General features: G+C 37.7%; 1 protein-coding gene across 1 annotated transcript; it reads right to left on the reverse strand.

The window, feature by feature from the left end:
- Positions 1-22,809: 22,809 nt before the first annotated feature.
- dctpp1 (dCTP pyrophosphatase 1) lies at positions 22,810-24,353 on the reverse strand. Its single transcript, XM_053480148.1, has one exon. The coding sequence runs from the start codon at positions 24,220-24,222 to the stop codon at positions 23,773-23,775; it is 450 nt and encodes a 149-aa protein (XP_053336123.1). The 5' UTR covers positions 24,223-24,353; the 3' UTR covers positions 22,810-23,772.
- Positions 24,354-24,360: the final 7 nt, after the last annotated feature.

Consider the following 24,360-nt stretch of genomic DNA (forward strand, 5'->3'; position numbering starts at 1 on the left):
CAAGAATTTGACATGGTTACGGACACTACAGATTTTTTTGGAATTTTATTTTAATTCTTCGTTTTGCACAGAATGCTTTAACTTACAGGGTTTTTATCGGTTTGGCGCAGTTTTCACAAGTAATTAGTACATTTTTTAAAATTCTTAGTACTTATATCACAACAGATCATAAAAAGTGCACTTTTTTCAAACATTTCAGCATATTTTCAATTGTGTTAGTACAATACACATAATCACAACATATCCTTTTCACTACACAAAATAAGGGTTTCATCTAAATGAATGTTTCTTTCACAGTAACTGCCTTTCATAATGTTATCACTATCAAATTTTTGATTTGCATCTCTTATTATTCAGTTTAATACATTTGTCTGTCATTAAATTCAACTGATCTTAATGTTTAATCAATGAATCAATCATTATGTCCATGGATTTTCAACTTGACTGATTGTTGTCTGGTCATTTGTAAGTTACAAATGGCTGCAAGAGCTTTCAATCAAGAAATGGGGAGGTGGAAGGTGTATGATCGCCATCCCCATGAGCATGTCTCCTTTTTCAAGCTATGGGTGAAGCTTGTGGTGATATGTCAGGAGATTTTTCCCACGGTGCCTGAACAACGAAGACATCCACTGTGATGTTGATGAAAATTTAAGGCCCAATGTTAATAACCGTCTGGAGTAATTGTGTGAAAGTAATTGTCATAAAAATATATTTTGCTTATGTAAATGACTTTTTTTTAAATCCTTTATAAACTATATATATATATATAGAGAGAGAGATAGATAGATAGATAGAGAGAGAGAGAGAGAGAGAGAGAATTGTTGTTGTTTGTCTGTGTAATATTTGCTGTGTAGTTTTACAGTTCAGTTACACTCATTCAGCGCTAAGGACAATTTAAAACGCTTACCTTGTATTATTTGATCCTGAATTAAATGATTGGTAAAAGTTCTAAGTTGAAAAAAGATCTTACTATTTAGTTTGGGTGATTAAAGCAAATGTTCTCAATATATATCAGGATGATCATGTGTTCTGAAACAATAATGAAAATGAAAATTTTGAAATGAAAATATGTGCAAATACAATAAAATCATGACATCAGATTTGAAAAAATGACTAGTGGTGTGAGTTTTGTACTAAGAGATTTGAAAATGCACACTTTACTTATGATTACATCTGGTTTTAGAAGTTTCTACCAATTTCAGTATCAATACTCATAAAGAAATATGAATTTGCATTTTAAATTATTATTGTTTGAAGCACTAAAAAATATTTTGGGGGGCACATATAAAATCATCTCTCCAAAACAGCAACTTGAAATTGTGGAGGTTCACTGGAGGCCTGGAGTTTATCCTAGGGGACTCACCAACTCCATACACACAGACCCCAAAGCGGGAATCGAACCCTCAACCCTGGAGGCGCGAGGACGCGGCGCTAACCTCTACACCACTGTTTCACAAGTAAAAAAAATATATATGATTTGAGCTGCATGTCTAAACAATATGAGTACTGTAGCAGCGCTATGAAGGATGAAAGGATGTTTGAGTCGTTTCAGATCTGTGAAGCTGTATGAGATGATGCAACTTGTTAACGTATTTAAATTCATAACATTCAGCACTAGCCTGATTTGAATATTGAAATTATTTGCTTCATTTGCATAGGGATGAAACAGCCTCACGTCTAGATGATTAAACTCGGATGAGAACTCGTAGATGCGAAACCGTAGATCGGTGATGTCGGATCTTTAACTCGCATCCTGTGGGTTCCTGGAGTGGAGCGTTATAGCGCGTTAATGCGCTAATATCAGGAAGGAGAGCGGGGCGGAGTGGAACAGAGACTCTGTTCCTGCAACAAGTGATTGATCTCACTGTCGCTGTTACCATGGAGACGGAGAGAGGGGGGGCAGCATTACAGTAAACATGATGGAACAAGTGAGACAGCAAAACATAGGGAATAGAGAGAGAGATAATGAGGAGAAGAGGAAAGAAGGATGAAGGAAGGATGGAACAGAAGTGTAAAAGAAAGGAGAAAATGAGATCAGTGAAAACAGTATTAGACTGAACACGGGGGACGCATGAGATTGCAAAACGATGACTGAAGAAGAAATAGGGGAATGAAAGAGAAAAGAAAGGCAAGAAAAGGAGAGAGAGAGAGAGAGAGAGATGAAAATGTTTTGTGGCACCGATCCAAGTGCCACTGATCAAGAGAATGAACACAAGAAACAAGATGAGAAAAGTAAATAAGGATGCAGAAAGGGAGAAGAATGATGGAGAAAAGACAGGGAAGAGACGAACAGAAGGAGCGCAAAGGGAAAGGAACGTGATAAGAGATTGATGGAATCACTATGGACGGGAGACGGAAGAAACAAAGATGGAAAGATAAAAGGGGAATAGAAGAGTGGACGCGGAAAAAGGAGCATGAAGGGAGAACAAGGGAGTGAGGAAATGTAAGAAGGAATGAGAAATGGAGACAAAAAGAGTGAAGGGGAGATTAAAGAAAAGACTGAAGGATATAGAACAAGAAAAACAACAAAGAGAGAGAGAGCGAAAGAGAGAGAGATGAATGACGAAAAGACCACCAACAAACACAACAAACGCAACCACTGGAAGTAGAGGGGGAAAAGAGAAAGTGACAGGATGAAAAAGTTTGAGAGAGAGAGAGAGAAAAGAGGAGGACGACAAAACAGAGAGAGAGAAAAAGTGTGTGACTCGCCTGCTTTAATGTGCAAAAGCAGTAAACAGTCCCTCTCCCAGTTCAGTTCAGTTCAGTTCAAAAGGGCTTTGTTGGCATTAAAATGTTACATTGTTGCCAAAGCAATTAAAAAAACATTGATTACATTATAAATAACATCTATCTGTATTTATAAACATTTATAAACATAATAAACAGATTGGATATGAAAGAATAACATAGTAGGTAAACAATAAAAAATAGAACAAACATAAAAAAAACATCAATATTGACAACAATAACAACAGCTTTTTAGTGATTATCTGTACAATGGTGATATTAAATTGTAGTTAGGGATATTCAGGGTGTGTACACGTTGTCTCTCTCTCTCTCTTTCTCTCTCCCTCTTTCTCTCTCTCTCTCTATCACACACACACACACATGCACACTACAGGTGCATGCTCAAGGTCTGTCTCTGTTAATTTTTCATTCCCCATTTTCTTACAGTACATCTCTTTCCATCCTTCTCCCTTCCTGTCTTTGTAATGTCCATCTTTCTGTCCATTTCCTTTTGTTTAGTTTTTTCCACCGAGTGTCATTTAGCATCATGTCTTACACAACAGCCCGTTTGTCTCATGCATTAATTTTTCATCACTGATGTAATGGTTTATGCCGTGGCCATGGCTACCCATGTTAAACCCAGAACCCAGCTTGTTTGTGTTTGTGAACGACAGACTTCCCATCAGTCGTTTTTTTATAGACGGTGGAGGCGGAGCTTTGTAAATGAAAAAGAGATTAATAAGGAGACACAAGGAAAGATCAAGCCGAGCTCCTCAACCATTAGGGGGTTCATCTTGAGCAGCGTGATTAATCTCACCTATTGCACTTCTAACCTTTTCTCCTCAGCATCGCTCTGTGTGAAAGTAAAAACACCCCATAGCTTCTTTAAGATCACGCTAATCACTTCCACATGCCAGCTTTCATTAATCTAAATTTCACTCAGGCATTTTACAGATTTATTTATTCACATCCAGTTTGGGTAATGGCACAATTCATCAGCGGCTAATCTCCCTGGGATATGAATAGCGAAGTGGCTCCTGGATGAACGTGACGGATGTTCATCATCTTCCTCCCTGAAGTGGGCACTATTTTCTATTTTCAGGTTCTAGCCGTGGAACTGCTGATTAATTATAAGCGGAAAAAGCTTTCCTTATGCTCACATACAGAAATATCTCTGGCTGTGTCTCAAACGCTAGTGTCAGAAAAAGTGATTGGTATTATTACGATTCTTTTTAACAAACCATAGCTAATGAGTTTTGCACTACAATATATATACAGGTGTGCAGACAATGCAGACTTATGCCTTGCATATATATAAGCATAAGTAATGGAAGAATATATTTATTGACAGTTAGATAAATTGATGGATGGATGGATACATGGACAGACATTCCTAAAATGAATGATTGAATGAAATAGCACATAAAGTGATGAATAGATGGATGGATGGCATCCCACATGAACTGATGAACAAACAAAATGAATTAATGAATGGATGGATGGATGGATGGATGGATGGATGGACACATGGATGTGTAAAGGACTAAATAAATAAATACAAATAGATGAATAATTTATGCATGGATAGATAAATGGATGGATGGATGTACTGTATTGATGGATAGAAGAACGGATGATTAAATAAATAAATTAATGAACAAATGGATGGGCAATGTTATGCATGGATGGGTGAATGGAAGGGCAGATGGAAGGACAGGTGGATGGATGGATGGATGGATGGATGGACAGACAAATTAATAAATATACAAATGAAAGACTGGACAGATGGAGGAATGGTTGGATAAAGATTAAACAAAAAGCTGCGGAAGGGAATCCGGCTAAGTTGCGGGGGGTTTTAGGGGAATACTAATTGGGGTTATTGGTTGGGAGTTACTGATTGGGGTTATAATGATTGGTGCAATTATTGTTTGGGGGGTTACTGATTGGGACAGTTATTGGCTGGGGGGTTACTGATTGGGACAGGTATATATTTGGGGTTATTGATTAGGGTTATTGATTGGGGCAGTTATTGATTGGGTTATTGATTTGGACTGTTATAGGTTACGGGTTACTGATTAGGGATTATTGATTAGAGTGATTGGCTGGGGAGTTATTGGTTCTGTGGTTACTGATTTTGAGGTTACTTATTGGGGGTTATTGATTGAGGCAGTTATTGTTTCGGGGTTACTTATTTGAGGGTATCGATTGTGGATACTTATTGGGGGAGTTATTGGTTCAGGTGTTACTGATTGGGGATTAGTAATTGGGGGAAGTTACTGGGTTAGGGCTTACTGATTTCAGGGTTATTAATTTTGGTGTTATTGATTGGGGGGTTATTGATTCTTTGACAGGGAAAATTAACAGAGACAGATTTCTTTATACATGGGCCAGAAACAGACGCTACAGTATGTGATATACAGTATATTCAATTCTCACCCAGTGTGTTGCTTCAAGGTTCTGTAATTTATTCAATTTATTCAATTTAAAGTTGTTTCCCAGCAGCATGGAGACCTGAAAGACCCAGCCCGCCACTGGTTAATTCCAAATATTCATTCTAAAATTAATTACGGATTTATAAGGCAGTGAATCTGAACTCTAAGGGCATGCTTACCTGCAGCAACTGTGCATAATCCAGAGACACTGATTTTAATGGAGTGGGGAAAAGAGAGAAAGAGAGAGAGAGAGAAAACAAGAATAATAGAAAGTCTTAATTGTGATGTATTTGAATGCTAATGATCCTTCATAACTGGAAATTTAAATCTTGTCATCAGGGACGCAGGGATGCTCGTCAACCAGCTCTAATCACGCCAGTGAATAATTACACACTTGTGACTCCACTGATACACAGCCAGGTCCGATTGGGACTGTGGTGTTTACAAAAGTAAGTGTGTGTGTGTGTGTGTGTGTGTGTGCATGCCTTAACACTGCAAACAATACACCGAGGACAGTTCTGGCAGCAGAATTGAATTCTAGATTTGAATGAAGACCTCTTGAGCATTGAATTCACATTTTATTCTACGCCTTTACAAAAGTGTTTGTGTGAGTTTTTGGAAGGGTAGAGGGTTTGCTGTTCGTTCCAGGCGAAAAACACACACACATATTTACACGCGTGCACACACACACACACACACACACACACACACACACACACACACACAATGCACAATTAGTTTTACTTATAGATAACAAAACAAGTTCTCAACAGAGACTGTGAGAGAGCAACACACTGTATTCACTAATATTTTTTATTTGTATTAGTAACTAATTGCTAGTTCTTTTGTCTTATGTAGTCTCAGATGAAAACACGATAATGACACCATGCATGAACAACCAATCGAGAAAAAGCAGTCGAGGTGAGCTTTCTTCCACTATGTTTGTTTCACGTCTCAAGTCACGTCTATTTGCTAGAAACGTCTGCAAGATCCCAGTCCTCAAGATATTACCCTAATCGTGACCCCTAACTCCTAGTCTCAACCAATAACCAATAATCCCTAATCCCCTAACTCCTAACCATACCCCAAATAATAACCCCTTACTCCTAACCTTAATCCTAACCCCTAACTCCTGAACTCTAGCGCTAATCCCTAACCCTACTGACTAATCCTAATCATTCCCCCTAACTCCCAACCCTAACCCTAGACCCTAATCTTAACTCCTAGTTTCTAACCCTAACTCTAACCATGGCCCTAATTCTAGCTCTTAACTTTTTACCCCTAACTAACATCCTAACCTCTAACCATAAAACTAAACCTCGTCTTTAACTCCTAACCCCTAATCGTTAACCCTAACCCTAAATATTCAAATATTCAGCATCACTGGGATCACTGATGATTTATTCATAATCAGTAACAGTTTTATCCCATCGCAGGATGGTAAAAGGTTGGGAAAAGAATACTGGTGTCCCTGGAAGGACACCAGTGTCTAAAAAGCAGGATTTTATAAATGTGGCCCAGTTTAGCATTGCGACTCAATCTGCATGATTTAATCATCAAGCATTTGCTTCAAATGCCTTTCTGTAGCTGTATAGCATCTTAAACAGACTTACTTGTGGTTTTCTGACACGCTTATCTGTAAAAAAAAAAAAAAAAAAATGTGTCTGAATTAAAGGCCAGCTTGCTGCATAAATACAGGATTTCAGGATTACTCTGTATACAGTATAGACCTTGAGACTTTTGAATGCATGTGACACAAATCATCAGCATCACAGTCTGGTATCCTGTGCTTTAGTCACTGTGATCTTGTGGAACAGCAGGGAGACGTGAAGAGGACACGAGCACTACAGAATCGCTAAATCCGAGGAAAAAGTGCTCCTTGAGCCTGATAAAGGGATTACTAATTACAGTAGGGCCTCATTAATGGCCCCAATCACGTTCCCTGGACTTTTTCTCTCTCTCTGCTCGTCCATTAAAAACAACCTAAAACCTTGCTTCTTTTTTTCCTCTGGCTGAAATGATGTAGTGGCCCCCTATTCAACCCCCTGCTGTTCCCACACACACTGAAAGAGCCGAATCGGTTAAGCGGGAAACGAGAGGTGCTGGGAAATGAAAAATAAGAAGAGTTCGAGTGCTTTCCTAACACACGGACACACACTAAAGCTTTGTCCGTGAAGATCTGCTTCATTCCTCACAGCACCATGGACACAGAGACCTTTCTGAATGTAGCAGGACAAAGACAAGAACTCACAATGAGGCTCTGGATTAAAAAAAAAAAGAAGAAAGAAAAGAAACTAAATTAGCACATTATCTTCTGTTCAGGTGAGTTTTAGTGAAATATCAACATAATGATAGAAGTTAAGCAGTTAGTTTCCTGGTTGTATCGGTTTTCACTATAATTTACGTCTCTAGACATATTTCGCAGTCATTCTTAAAGTCTCATGGTTCTCTCATCAGACTCCGGAAACAGGTGCTGCACAAACACGCTGGATGATTTATACCTCTGTGCTGTTGTGAAGCACGCCTCTAAAATCTTAATCACTACTCAAGAACATTCAAAAGGTTTATGGTACAGCTAGTGGGGTGTATTCTTATTTTAGGAGTAAATATGACACATCTTTACAGAGAGGGACTCGTCCACCAAAAAACAAAGGAGAAACAGTCAAGAAGCATTGAGGCCCTATGGATGGAGAGGATGGATGGATGGATAGAGAGATGGATGGATGGGGACATAGACAGAGATATGGGTGAATGGGTGGATAGATTGAGGAATAGATTTAATCAGCTGATAAAATGATGAAACATTAAATAAATGACTGAATTAATTAATTAATTAACTAGCACATGAATAAACAAATGAATGAACAAACAAACACAATGGGACATTAAGAAAGAATGGACAAATAAATGAAATAATGATCTAGTGCTTGAACTAATGAGTGAATGAATGAATGAATGTACAAAAAACAAATGAACAAAATCACACATGAACTGATGATTGGAGGAATAAGTAAATGGATGGATGGTTTAATGGATTAATGGATAAATTGAGGAAAGGATGTATGAATGGAGAGATAAAGTGATTGATGGATGGATGGATGGATGGATAAATTAATAAATGAATGAATCAATGGATGGATTCTAATTGTACTGTATGGATGGATGAATGAAGAGATAAACTGATGAATGGATGGATGGATGGATAGATGGATGGATAGATAAACAAATAAATAAATGAATGAATGGATGGATGAATGGATATACTAAACTTGTAGATAGACTGAAGGACAGATGGATGAATAAAGAGATAAAGTTATGGATGGATGGATAAATAAATAAATAAATAAATAAATGTAAGAATGAATGAATGGATGGATAAATGGATCAACTGATAGACTGAAGGACAGATGGATGAATGGATGGCTAGATGAAGTTTCTGGACTGAAAATTTGGATGAATTGAGGGAGGAATGGATAGTTGGTTGAATGGAGTGCTAAAATAATGGCTAGATGTATAAATGGAAAAAAGAATAAATGGATCATTAATAAATGGATGGATAAATTGATGGAGAGATGGATGATACATGGACAGACACATGGATAAATAGATGGATTGATAAATGAGTGAAGGAATGAATGAAATAACACATGAACTGTATTGCTGAACTTGATGCTACCGCCACCACACTTCATCTTGAAAGGTATTCTCATAGTGATGAACAGTGTTGGGTTTCCCTCAAGCAAAGTTCTACCTTGTTCTACTGAACCCAAAAAAAAACCCTTCCCACACATGTTTCTTCCATCTCGCCAAAACACATTTTTCAATAGCGGCTTTCTCCGCACCACTCTTACATAAAGCCCAGGGTTGTGGTGTGTCCAGGTTAAGCTTGTCTTGCGAACAGCTTCTCCAAACTGAGCCAGGAATCTCTCCAGTTCCTCCAGAGTTACTCTTACACTCCTGGTTCTTTCTCTGACTAAAGCCTACTTTATTTTTAGTGGATGACCTCCACATGGAGTCACGGTTGCAAAAAGGTTGTGGAAGGGCGCTAAGAAAGCCTGTCCAAGTGCTGTACAGTACGCCTTTAAAAACATCTTTCCAGAGAAAAAAAGTCTTTTTTAGTTCTTTAATATTTTATATTTCAGTTGCATGTTTGAAGTCTGGTTAAGGCGAAAAGACGAAGAAGAAGAAGAAGAAGAAGAGAACATCTGAGTCCTGTATAACATTTCATATGTACAGTACAACAAACACATAAAAAAATTATATATTCAACAGTGAATTGAATCTTTTTTTTAGAGAGAAACAGAGAGAGGAAATAGATTTTTCCGTTTTGAACAATTACAAACAGCACATGCATGAATAATGTAATCTACAGAACACTGATTACACATTAATCTGCATTCCTGATGAGGTCAAAATTTCAAACTATCAAACTATCGTCATTTTTATAAAGGAAATGAAATCGTTATCAACAAATCAGTCTATATGAAAAGAAAATCACAGCAACCAGAAAAATATATGTAATAAATAAATATATAATTATTATTATATAATATATATTATTAAAATTATATAATTAATTTATATATATATATATATATATATATATATATATATATATATATATATATATATATTATTACAAATAATTAAAAAATATATTTTTGTATTTTATATTATTTATTTATTTATTTTTATTTAGTCCCACTGAGATCATGAATCTCTTTAAGAGAGGCCTGGCCAAGGTAGCAGCATTACTAATAATCACATAAACTTTCAGAAAATACAGAATCCATTTACAATAAAAAATAAAACAAATTAGTACCAAATAAAAAAATTCTAGAAATATGTTCATAAAATAAAACACCATCTATAAATAAAAACAGCTACATGCCTCCTTCCATGCTATTTTGCCCTATAAGCTTTTCAACTATTAGATAGTGGTTCTTTATTAAATATATTATAAAAGCTTCTAAAATATATTTAATGGCTTAAAATACTATTTAAAATAAAACTATAATCATTTCACTGTGCTGCTTCATTTTTATGCTTGATGGAATAAACAATTAGCTGAAAGTTTGTAAAAAAAAAAAAGTCTGATTAATAAGAGGGGGCGTTCAAGTCAAACTGGGACTCGCTATGAATTCTTTGGTGAATAAAGCCATAAAAGTGGTTGACATTTACAGAAGTCGGTGATGAGATTCCTATTCACAGTAAAATATTTCAATGGTGCAAACGTTTTAATGTGTGAATGACGATCCCGGCTGAGGTGGCTCGGAGCCCACTGGAGTCGTTCCCGTAAACATTCAACGAGTGATCCTTGAAAATCGACGGATAACTTGTTGCCAAATTGCAGGACTTGTGTACACACAATCATTCACCAACACCACTTGTATGTTACAGGACTCAGCTGGGAGTTATTACCACGTCCTCCGTGCAGTCCTGTCCTCACTCCGAGCTATTCCTACTGGGATAAGTGCATTAGTAGCATGGGATTGTATAAAGAAATAAATGAAGTACTCTTATTCTGCACCATCAAAAGTCCTGCTTTGACTCGAACACTCCTTTTGTTTAACCCTGCTGCAATTTATACACTGTCCAATCAAACTTAAACACGCCATAATCACTCATCTAAACCAACACCAACCACCTGCTTTTTCAAATGTGACTAATGAGACGGGAGAGACATTACCAGCTAACAACAGTAGACGTAAAACCATACACTGCTAATTAACATCATTACCAGGAGAATCTCCAGTGCTGCACAAGTGCAAATGTAATATCATCATTATCAGGCTTTTCTCCAACTCGACTAGATCCAAATGAGACAACTGTTCAAAAAACAATTATGTAGGGGGAAAAAAAAACATCTGGAGAGCGGCGTGATGCACACGCAGATGTTATCTGGTTGTACTAAAGCACAGACTATTACCTTTCTGTACACTGGATACTGTGGATAAGGATCGCGGAATAATCTCTGTGCACCTTTATAACCGCTCATTAAGACAAGATTTGGGCAGGTCTGTCAGCTTACCATGGTAACCCACAATTATGAACATGATGCTACCCCTGACTCCAGGTTTTCCTGGGGTGCACTTGATTGTCTAATGTTCTTACTGGCACATTCATAATAATGACGATTCGCACCATTAATGTCGACTGTAATGCTTTTTTTATAAATAAACACCCCTGACATACAGTATGCAAAGAACGAGACTTGTATGTGTGTGTTGTATATTTTCAGATTTGGATTGTGTATCATTGCTAGAGGTCAGTATCTCCAGAACTCCAGACTGGAGGTAAAGTAAAGACCAAACCACACCTGCACGTTTACAATCTCCATCTGAAGAGCTCTTCATGCCAGAATTCAATCTGTCTACAAGATTGGGTTCTGCTGGTGTCACACCTGTGTGTTTTCTCCCAACAGCAGGCGCCTGTCTAAACACTTAACCCAGGTAATAGGGACCATTACACGCAACACATCGATCAGACCTGGGATTAACACCTATCTCCAGATTAGACCCTCCTTTTATACTGTATTGGTTTATTAAATTACACTAATGATAAATGAATGTATGGTTACTTAACAATATAGATTTATTACTTATAGTGAATTATTGTTATTTCTCTTATTAACTTTAGGAAAGAGAAAAAAGAAAGAGCAACTTAAGTTAAGTTAAGGAACAACTGTTTATAGCTGCTATAATGTACATGGCAACTAAATGTAACAAAAGCATGATGTTCAGTTGTTGGTCTTTCAGCTGCTTCCATATAGGGGTTGCCACAGTGGACCATCTGACCCACACACAACTTGGCACAGGTGTTATCCCAGATACACCCCCCGATTTTATTCAGACACTGTATCCAATGGCTGGGGTTCGAACCCGGGCCTTCTACATGGTAAGTGGGAAACCTACCACTGGGCCACCAATAGGGATGGGAATGGATAAGATTTTTACGATTCCAATTCCATTTTCAATTCGGCTTAACGATTCGATTCTTTATCGATTCCCTTATCGATTCTCATTTGGAAGAAAAGGGACAACAAATTGTTGATTAGCATCACCAATGAAAAATATTATTAAATAATAAAATTTATTTTCTTCTGTAAAATTAACAAAATACAACAAATTATTTTGTGACAATTCTACAAGAATGTCCAACATTTTTTGGTGAAATACAACCAGACTTTTGAGCGTTTGTTCCGCTTAGGCGCCATGCTTACTATTGACTGAGCGTAAGCTACGCAACGTGCGTAAGTTACGCAATGCGCGTGATGACATCATTCGTGCCCACTGGAATCGTTAAGGGAATCGTTTGCAAATTTTGCAAATGATTCCGAGGAATTGAAACACTGGGAACCGGTTCTCAACAAAAACCGGTTTTCGATTCCCATCCCTAGCCACCAATGCCCCTAAAAGCATGATGTTCAATAATAAATAAAAATATATACATAATCCATGATGAATTGCTGTTTTTAAACAATCCCCCCAATCAGAGGATTGAAAATCTTTGATTGTTTCCAAAGATGCATGACCGTACATAAGAAATCTTACAATGGTTGGTACGTACAATAGTTTAGTATGCTACCAATATAGCGGTGATGTAGAGCACCGGGGTTTTCTTTGTGGCTCTTCGGTGGGGACCGTAGTAGTACTATGGTAAATACCATAGTGGGTGCTGTAGCACCTCAGTTGGTATTATGTTAGTACTATGCTGTGTAACACAATACTCCAGTGAAGACTATGGTACTTATTGTATTACTCACAGTGATAGCCAATATTAGATATGTTAATACATGCTATTGGTATGGTATAGTACAGGCAGTAGTATATATTTTTACAATAACTTGTATTTCTATTTATCTTATACCTTCATCTAACATGGTAAAGATCATATTTTTTTATCATAGTACAATATATATGGTATGTAAGTTTATTGTGTACCACCATGGTGCAGTGTAAGCATGAGTTTTAACATACACTATGGTCTTCATGGTAATTAATAGTACCTTACTATACTGAATGAAGTATCCTGGTACATAGTACCATACTACATTCCAAAGTAGAACCATGTACCACACTATAGTACATGTTACCAAAGTATGCACTATGCTAGAACGATGTACCATAGTGTGATGTGTACTATATCAGAAAATATGTACCATGGTTCTGTCATAAATAATATGGTACTTTACTACATAAGGTTGGACCACCACAATACCTACATCTTGCAATTTATTTAAATTGCATATGAAAAAAATGCTTGTATACGTATGACCTTAATAATTAATCAACAACTGTGAGGCATTAAAATAATGATAAAATTAGGTGTCAGCTTTTAATATTCTTTGCTTTCGAAAGAAACAGCTTCAGCGGCTATGCTATCATACACAGTGGCACTGCTAATACTGCTAATATTTATCATTTTGATACATTTTGACATTAAAACATCTTATTTTCCATTTAGGCAGATTTTTAAAATTGTTTATCTCACTTTTAAAATAGCAACTTGCTAAAGCTGGAGATTAGCAAGTTCCTCAACGCTAGTGATTAGCTCTAAAAATAATGGCTAATCATGAAGGATAATGATTACCTAGCAGCAAATGCTAGCATCTAACTCAATGTTAGCACATAATCACGAATGGCCTAAACGCTAGTACACTCAATAGCAAACCCCTATTGATTTGTCAAATTACTAGTACATAGCTAACAAGTTACTAGACTCCAAATCTTCAGGACGAATAAATGAAAACAAAATGTTTGTTTGATGACATTAAAAGCGCCATGATCACGGTCAGACCTAAGAGCATGTTCGCTCTGTGATTGCTTATTCCCTTTATTTTTGGTTTCTATCTTTCTATTAACGTTACAGATTAGATAGTTGACATTGTTCAACAAACATAGCAAGCTAGCAAGCTAAGCGTGAAGTTCAATGAAGTATTAGGATGAAAAAAATGAAGAAGATTAATGTTAAATAAACAATGAAGTAAGAACAGATTGTACATATTTCCCTGGAGTGAGAACTATTCTGAAAGTAAGAAAGAATCTAGTTTTATTCATTTAACCATGACGCTTGGTGATAAACAGATGAAAGGACTGTAAGGAGATAGCATACGATAACACCAACTGTTTCAGCCTGAGGCACACACACGAGGGACATTGATAACTCGCTAACGCTGATAATATTCAGACGTTTCACACTCTTTCCAAGTCCTTTGATGCTTCAAATTTCCTAAAAATCACCATCAGCGATGTAGGCACCCAGATATGAGTGTGTGATAATGACGGAGTGTACACTTGAAGAAAAAATGTTCATATGCTCCGGGTAATGACACGCTGAACAACAGTGGAGGTTGTGATTATGTGTGGTTGTGTGACATTGGTAGCATATGGAGACACATTTGGGGTGTCGGGATAAGTTCAGTTCGTGTGTTATACACAGAAAAAAGCAGAAATGGTGTAATAACAGAATTGTTTAGGGAAAATAGTCATTAGAAATCTGAAATTTTAGCAATTAATCAGACTTGGATAGTGTAATTTAGTGTTAAAAAGCTAACGTGGCTAGCTAGTTGTAGTCTATCTGACCTAGCATGTTAGCTAAGTAACCAGAATGTTTTACTTTTACATCAACCCAGAAGTTTTTATATTTTTTTTTCCATTATAGTATTAATTATTTTTATCTTTTTAATTTTATTAATTTTATTAATTAATCTTATTAATTTAAGTAATTGGAGTTAAGAGTAATTTCACATCTCTGTAGTTGTACTCTGTGCTTGATGTAGCCCAATAATTTGACCCTTCTGAAATGGCAACTTTTTTGGGGCCAGGAAGTGTAAAATTAAGTAATTTATACTAAAAAACGATGATTACTGCAATAATAAATTTAAACAAAGATCGCAAAACTGTTATTAAGCTTGTGTTGAGGCTAGGAAATTCCACCTTTTTGCGTTATGATTGGCTACAAGAATTTGGTCTATGATCGGTTAGAAACTTACTCTTACTCTACAAGTACTCTTTCCTGTCTCTGCTGCTACTTTTTACAAGAAACGTTTACTGTTTTTTATCTATCGTGTCATTAACTTGCACTATCTCACTACTCTCTATCACAGTATATCACGCTATATTGCATTGTGTCGCGTTGTCGCTTTTGTTTGCACATTTGCACGTACACTTAATGTTTTGTATACTACTTTATAGTTTTTGTTAATTTATCGTGTCAACTGGGTTCGTCTTAGTGTTTTATGTTTTATTAAAATGGTTGACCATGTGCAGTTAATAATAATACTTAACAACCTTTTTTTTTTTACATAATAATTTAATAAAATTATAAAAAAAAAATACAGCATATGTCAAAATAGTCTGACATTTGTAGTTCATATGTATTAACAAACTGGCAGTGTTTTCTTAGTTCCAATACCAGCTGGAGATCTCCTTAGAATAATAACTAATGATACGCTATCCTTGGGCTAATTGATGGTGACTAATGTCTAACCTTTTGGACAGAGTGTGTGATTTAGGATGTAGCCCATGGAGAGATTGCAACACACACTCGATAAGTCATCATTTATACCTAACACGCTGTCTCCATTTATCACTACCACATTCATCATCATTTATCTTTCTCCTGGTCAGGGTGGAGGAGAAGAAAATCGGGAAGAAAATAGAGGAATGAATACACCACAGATGAACCACAGCACACAAAGCGTACACAAACACACACATTTACACACCCAGGAATAATCTAGTTTTTAAAGCTAGTAAACACATCTCTGGTAGCATTATTGTCCTAATTAAGCAATACAGCGATACAAGCCAACGGTTTTGTCACTTTGCTGAATAAAAAAAACTACATTCATGCAGCGTGAAACTGCAAATGTGACAGAAATATCAGGAATATCAACATTTACCTCATTTATCTTTAGTTTTGAGATTCGCACACCAGACATTTGGTCACTTTTGCCTTAAATCCTGCCACTAATATTAACTATTGATGGTCTGCCTCGCCTTTTACAATTGTGTAGATGATGGGTTCTTCCACTGTGAAAAATGTTGCTTTGTCTTAAAATCGTACCCAAGCACCCACGTTTCGTAACCGATAATGATGCTCAACATAAAGGACGTGTCATCCACAGCATGCTGAAGGAGTTCTTGGCAGGCTTCAACTCAATTTTCCTTCTGTTCCTGGGTCAGCAGCCTGGAGATGAACTTGGCAGCAACATGCCAGATGTTCAGATCACACGTGAGGCTCGTCTGGACTGTCCTGTATGGAACCTTCCTTGTCGAAGGTTCTCCTGAGCCCTTATCATCTTTTCAGTGCACGTGTTACTCAAAACACCTTGATCGTCTCATTGTGGCAAACATCTCTGTGGCAGATTTGCCCAGTTTCATGCAGAATTTCACCTTCGCTCTTTGTTCTAACTTGCTGTCCGTGATGAAAGTAGCAGACGTGATAAAGCAGGTGGTCGGAATAGCATCAGTCGCACAGCTCCTGATGTACAGGATCACGATGTCTTTTGGCACACTGACTCATGAAGGTCAGTGCTCTCCGTCACTGTGCGTGCAGCCTTGTGCTGCCATCTGTTGGGGGGTTTACAAAACTAGTCTCGAAACTTTTTTGATACCACGTCGTCACTAGACTCGATTAGCGATTTCTTTCACACTCTCGTTCACAACTGGGGCAATTTGACACAGCAAATGCACCATGTTTTTTGGGAGGGGGAACGAAGCTGGACACCCCTGTACACAGAAGAGGAGGGAATAACTTTAACCCGAAAGCTGGTTGTTGTTGTTGTTGTTGTTGTTAATAACGCAATAGCAATATTGCAGTTATATAATTGCATTTATTCTTTTAAGGCTCCTGGATTTCATATTTAGCTTACATTTGTATTGAAATCAAGCAATATTGTGTGTGTGTGTGTGTGTGTGTGTGTGTGTGCTGACTCATGGTGACACTGAGAAGCAGTTAGTGTGTGATATAGAAGCTGCTAAACTTCTGTGCTGGATAAATGATCATCTGTCAGACGGACAGAGAGAGAGAGAGAGAGGGAGGGAGGAAGGAGGAGGGAGGTGAGGATGAAATGAGACACAGCATTTCATTCAGACTTTATGTACTGTAGGTATCTCGCTTCCTTAACAATGCTAATGTAGCTAATGTACTGTCTGGCATCTCACGGCATTTCTAAATCATCACACACTCGCCTCAGAAGTGTGTGTGGAGCTCTGACTTCTCAGTTGAAGTGCTTTCTATAACTCTGGTGCACTGCTTTCTGTTTAAAAAATGTAGCTTGAACTAAAACAACTTTTACTTCAGACGTGTTGGAAAGTTACAACAACAAAAAAAAGGCTTGACTAAAATTACATTTGGCATTGACTACTAACTAACTTCAAAGAGACAAGTAGAGAGAGATATAGAGAACGAGACAAAGAGACAGATGACTACAAAGAGGGATAGAGAGAGACAGTTAAAAGAAAGAAAGACGGTGAAATATGGATGAAGCATGGAAGGAGTGTAAATAAGAATAAGGAATTTAAAAAAGACGAAAACCGAGACAATGGTTGAGAGTGAGAGAAAATCTGTAGTGGGAGAAAAATAAAAAGGAAGAAAGAAAAAGAGAAAGATGCATGGTGAGAGAATGGAAGAGATGAGAAAGGTAGAAAAGGAACGTACTGTAAGAAGGGGAGAGAGGTATAGATTGGATAGAAGAGGGGATTGAGTGATATAAAGGGGCAGAAAGACAGGTTTTGGAAAAACTGAAATAGAGACAGACAAATATAAACGAGGGACAGAAAGACTGATGGATAAAAATTATAGGTAGAAAGAGACAAAGAAAAGGATAGATAGATAGATAGATAGATAGATAGATAGATAGATAGATAGATAGATAGAAAAAAACTGGAAGAGAGAGAGACAAAATAGACAAAGCTGATGGAGACAAAAGAGAGAAGTGAGAGAGAGATAGATAGATAGATAGATAGATAGATAGATAGATAGATAGATAGATAGATAGATAGATAGAAAAAATGTGGAAGAGAGAGAGACAAAATAGACAAAGCTGATGGAGACAAAAGAGAGAAGTGAGAGAAAGACAAAGAGATAGATAGATAGATAGATAGATAGATAGATAGATAGATAGATAGATAGATAGATAGATAGATAGAAAGAAAAAGAAATACTGTGGAAGAGAGAGAGAGACAAAATAGACAAAACTGATGGAGACAAAAGAGAGAAGTGAGAGAAAGACAAAGAGATAGATAGATAGATAGATAGATAGATAGATAGATAGATAGATAGATAGATAGATAGATAGATAGATAGATAGAATCAAGACAGAAAAAGAAAGACTGTGATTGAGAGTGACAGAGCTAGGTAGAGACAGACAGCAGCTGGGGGGAAAAAGAGAAAAAAGCAAGGGATATAAAGCAAGGAAGGGAAAGATCGATAAAGACAAAATAGAGAAGAGACGAAGAAATAGAGAGACAGAGAGAGACCGTCACCCAGAGTCAACTAAGACAGAAAAAGAAAGACTGTAGAAGACAGACAGCAGAAGGTGGGAAAGAGAGGGACGAGAGACACCAGGAGAGTTAATAGCGACAGAAAGAGAGATAGAGAGAGGAAGACAATACCGAAAGAGGAAGGTATAAACAGTGAATAACATTTATAACAGACAGATCGTTGTAATTTCCTGCCCTTATCTTTACATCTACCCTGTGAGTTCCTATTGATATTTATCAGTTTCCATATATGGGCGTTCTTTGATCTCCCTCAGTAAACATGTGTATTATTAATTACTGTGATGCAATCATGTGACTGAAGCTTACTGAGCTGTTCTCGTGTGTGTGTGTGTGTGTGTGTGTGTGTGTGTGTGTGTGTGCTGACAGTCAGGTTACAGTTAGCACCGAGCTTTGATAGCGGCTCAGGGAGGAGATGAGACCGTGTGGTTTCAGGAACTTATGGCTGATTTATCGACATTAAACAGGCGGTCTGTTGTCAGCTAGCTTCAGCGATAAATAACTAGCGAGCAGATAGATAGGATACTGTACGAGCGCCACAAATACACACTGGTTTTATTTAAGACCTCTGTCTCACACCACACACACACACACACACAGTTGAATCTTGCTATGATTTAGGTTAAGGGCTTTTATTTAATCCAACTGCAATTGCAGTATCCTGATACACACACACAAAGTTATTACAAAGCTGTCAAAAAGTATTTGCCCCTGCCTGTATTTTCCCCTTCCCAGGTTTATATTACACAAAGATAACCTGAGTAAATACAAAATGTAGTTTCTAAATGATGATTTCATTTATTAAGGAAAGAAATATGTCCCGGCCTACCTGGCCCAATGTGAAAAAGTAATTGCCCCCCATAAACCAAATAACTGGTTGCGCCACCCCTGGCGCCAACAACTGCAATCAGTCATTTGCGATAACAGGCAGTGAGTCTTTCATATCGCTGTGGAGGAATTTTGGCTCATTCTTCTTGGCAGAGTTGTTTTATTTAAGCCAAATTGGAGGGTTTAACATGATTAAGGTCATAATCGGATTTAAGTCGGACTTTGACCTCTATTGTTGAGCCGATCACCTGCTGCATGACCCAAGTGCACTTGAGCTTGAGGTCACGAACTGATAGCCGACATTCTCCTTCAGGATTTTCCGGTTCAACACAGAATTCATGGTTCCATCAATTATGGCAAGTCATCCAGATCCTGAAGCTGCAAAGCAAACCCCAGAACATCATGCTACCACCACCATGTGACTTATGACTGTTGGTATGATGTTATTTTTATGAAATGCGGTGATAGTTTTATACCAGATGTAACACCTTTAACCTTCTACAAAGTGAAATTTTTGCCTCGTCAGTCCACAGAATATTAACCCAAAAGTCTTGGGCATAATCAAGATGTTGTTTTGTCAAATGTGATATGAGCCTTTAAGCCTTTGTGATCTTTTTGTTCAGCTTACGCTTTGGAACTCTCCCATGAGGTGAGTGAGGCCAGCAGGTCTTTAGATGTTGTTCTTGGTTCTTCTATTACCTCCTGGATGAGTCATCGTTGTGTTCTTGGAGTAATATCAGTAAGCTGGCCACTCCTGAGAAGGTTCACCACTGTTTGTGGATCCCACAACATGGGTCGCTTTGTAACCCTTTTCACACTGATACATGTCGATTAGTTTGATGATCTCACTCATTTAAGAAAATGGTTCTTTATGATTTACAGTATTTCAAGATACTGATGTTACTCCCTGATGTAAAATAAATCTTCTAAAAATTCATCTGGAACTGTGCCCTATTCCCTACACTGGATACTCACACACACTGCATAGCACACTAATCTAGGGAACATTGTAAGAAACGTTCCTGACACAAACATCGCAAACACCTCATCATCATTAGTCCACTGTGGACGTGTCCCAAACCACACACCCTGCTCACTACATGGTGCGAATCCCCCTCACTCATATAGCATACCGCCGGTCACACACTCGTGTGTGTGTTGTGTAGCAACACTGTGCCCCCTAATGGTGGGTTTCATCTAAACTAGGAACATCTTCCATAGCAACAGTGCTACATAGCAACATCACTCTTTAATAGATGAAATGTGTGTGTGTGTGTGTGTGTGTGTGTGTGTGTGTGTGTGTGTGTGTGTGTGTGTTTCTTTAGCAGCAACAGATTGAGATCTCCCACTCCGTGTGTGTGTGGCCTTGCATGAAACATTTTCACAAAAGATTTGATTCAGTGCCCACACACACAAACTTCTAGGAGGACCTGGAACTAGATAAAGTGGAAAGAAGGCAAATGAGAGAGAGAGACGGACAGACAGGAAGAGAGATGATATACAGACGGATACAAAGATGGACAGTGAGAGACCAGAGTCCAAGGATAGTCGGAGTGAAAGGTAGACTGAGGACAAGTGTGAAAGAAGGATGAGCATTTAGGAGAGAGGAAAAATTGAGGCAGCAATTAGGAGTTTTTTTTATAGAAGAAAGAATGACAAAGATGCACAATAACTGAATGAGTGAGATGGAAAGGGAAGAGGAGCGAGAGAGAGAGAGAGAGAGAGAGAAAATAAGACAAAATAGGAGAAAGAGAATAAATACTATATATATACTGTATATATATGTGTGTGTGTGTGTGTATATAGTGTATATATATATATATATATATATATATATATATATATATATACAGTATATATAAATCACATGCAGATGGATAAATAGAGCCATGTGTAAAAGTTAGTACGCCCTCCTTTAATAAGAATAATTCTAAATGCTTTTTTTTTCTGTAATACAATACAACCTCAGACAAACATCTAACTTTTTTTCACCGTGCTATTATTTGTTTAATAATAAAATTGAAGCCAGGTGATTTTCCTTATTAAGACATTAAAAAAAGACAGATTTAAGGAGCGCTAATTTTTAACCACAAAAAGGGCACAGAAAGAGCGACAGAGCAAGAAAGTGATAAAAGAGGTTTGAGATATAATTATAAGATTATAAGATATAAAAGATGAGAATTTTTTTTCTGTCTAATATCCGTTTTTAATTTTATATATTCAGTGTATTTTCTATTAATAGTTATCAGTTTCCATATATGGGCGTTTTTTGGCCTTCCTAAGGAAAGGTGCGTGGTAATAATTACTGTAACTTGAACCGAACTGAGTCAGTAAATACTCTCGTCTCACCCTCTCTCTCTCTCTCTCATATGACTTGTGATATAATTAAACATTCAGATTAAAATGTAAATCAGCATTTTAAACCCAAAAGAGTTTGTGATGTGATGATGCATGTAATATAAACTCTGAATCTTCAAGGCACTGAGGTACAAAATTGAGGTGTATATACTGCAAGTACATTAGGTCTTAGTCGTTATAAATGTTTCTGCTCTGAACACCAACTCATTCAAAACACGAGTACGTTGTGAGTAATATGGGTCAAATTTCACAATCCTTGTTACATGCACAAATGCATTCCAAAGTTGAGACTCCTACTTATTGTGATCCTTTTGTGGGGGAATTTATGCATCACCACACTGACGATAAAAAAATTTGTTTTTTCTTTTATACCAAAAAATATACAGTATATACACAAATTTATTTTTTAAACTTATGGCAGCTATGTAAAGTATTATGTTTCCTTTAAAGATGTGAGTAGTCGCATCATCATTAATGTTATCATGTGATCATCCAAAGAGAGGCATTTATTTTTCATGTTGAAGTGCATGTATATTTTTTGGGCCCCTCAACTGTACATCTTTGCATTTAAGATGGTACTATGGTGCAGTTCGTCTATAATCCTACAGGGGGTGCACTCTAAACAAGTTTGTTTGGAATTGCAACAAAATTATATAGAATGGAAAGATTTATAAATTTGTGATTTGCAATAATAACTTATAATGACTATGGCCTATCGTACTTATTTATTTGCAGCTCAATGTTGATTTAAGACCTACCGCTATGAGTCACTAAATAGAGGACCGACATCCGATGTAAATACCATCAAGATGAAACAAAGATGAAGCAGAAAAAGATAAGTTGATATATAATGATTTGAAATTATGACACGTGAGCAGCACGTATTATACACCGCCATCATCATCACACTTCAAAAATGAGATGAAGAACTTTGCTGAAAAACAAGACACAGTGAGTCAAGTGTAACAGGTTGCATTTACTTTAACACAATGCTGCAGGTTACAAAGAAGAAAAAAAATCTTTACATATTTACACTCACACCATGTTGGTGGTAATAAAACTCAACACACTCCATTTTCAGAATAAAATGTTAAAAGTAAAGTAAGAGCATCTCTGATTAACAATAACACAATGAGTAAAAAGAAACTCCTGAACAATCTAACAAATGATAAGAGACTGTCCGAGTAATTACACGTGCAATCAAATCAGGTGACATCATACAGTCTGGACTTGGGCACTCATATCACAACTGTGGTTTTTTTTTTTTTCTAAAGTGATTAAACAGAACCTGTGTGACCATGCAACCTGATCAATACAGTCATAATAAATCCTATTCAAGATTGTCTAGAGTCACTAAGCATTTGGTCAGTACATGTACGCTGTGCACTTTATCATCAATCCCATCATGTCTGGAGAGAAGGTTCTCGATCATCAGTGATCAAGGTTCAGTAGTGGAACAAGGTGTTTAAGGAGATTTTAAAAAAAGATCAGTACTGGTACTTATTGTAGAAAAGTGAAAATAAAAAAAGATAAGCCCTGGTACTGGGTGTATAGATAGAGAATGTTCAGTACTGGTATTATGTAGAGAGGCACAGATTGTGGTGGTTCAGTACTGGTACTTGGTGGGGAGAAATTGTGGAGGTTCAGTACTAGGACTAGGTGAACAGATGAAGATAAAGTAGGGTCAGTACTAGGTGCAGAAAGAGATTAGGAAGGTTCAGTACTGCTATTAATTGCAGACAGATTGTGGAGGTTCAGTACTAGTACTAAGTGTATACATGGATATAAAGAAGGTTCAGTACTGGTACTAGGTGCAGAGATGTGGATGATGAAGGTTCAGTACTGGCACAATCAGCAGATCCTGGCTGGAGATGATGATCTCTCTGGAGTTATTGGTGAGAGATCTCCAGGACCAGGATTCAGTCCTGGTACTCGGTGTACTTCTTGGCCGAGCCGTGGACTTTGCTGGCCGGATACTTGAGACGGTTGAGGGCCATCTTGCGCAGCACGGCCTGCGGCAGGTCCACGCGGCACTTCTCGGCGAGCTCCACCAGGTAGATGAGCACGTCGCTGAGCTCATGGGCCAGGTTCTCCCGCTCGGCCTCGGTCCAGCCCGGCAAGCCCTCCGCCACCTCCCCGCGCCACTGGAACAGCTCGGACACCTCGCCCACCTCCCCGACCAGCGCCAGCAGCAGGTTCCGGGGCTGGTGGAACTGATTCCAGTCGCGCTCGTCCGTGAAATCGGCCTGCATGCGCCTGATGTCCTCGAGACTCGGGTCCACGCTGAAGCGGAACCTCTCTGCTGAGTCATCGTGCTGCGCGCGTGGAGTAGCGCTCTCGTGCACACAACCGTTATGTTTAGCTTCCATTATTATTTTTTTAAATGACTTAAAGGTGCTAAAACTTTCTAAAAAAAACTTAATTTAAAATAAGAGGAATAACAGAAAGCAAAACAAACCGGTACAACGCGTGAATCTCCCGCCACGCGACACAAAGCGGAAATGACG

Source organism: Clarias gariepinus, chromosome 20, assembly GCF_024256425.1.
Source record: "Clarias gariepinus isolate MV-2021 ecotype Netherlands chromosome 20, CGAR_prim_01v2, whole genome shotgun sequence".
In the NCBI taxonomy this organism is placed as follows: Eukaryota; Metazoa; Chordata; class Actinopteri; order Siluriformes; family Clariidae; genus Clarias; species Clarias gariepinus.

Coding starts and splice junctions, on each gene's coding strand:
- dctpp1 (XM_053480148.1), bottom strand. CDS start 24,222: ATGGAAGCTAAACATAACGGTTGTGTGCACGAGAGCGCTACTCCACGC.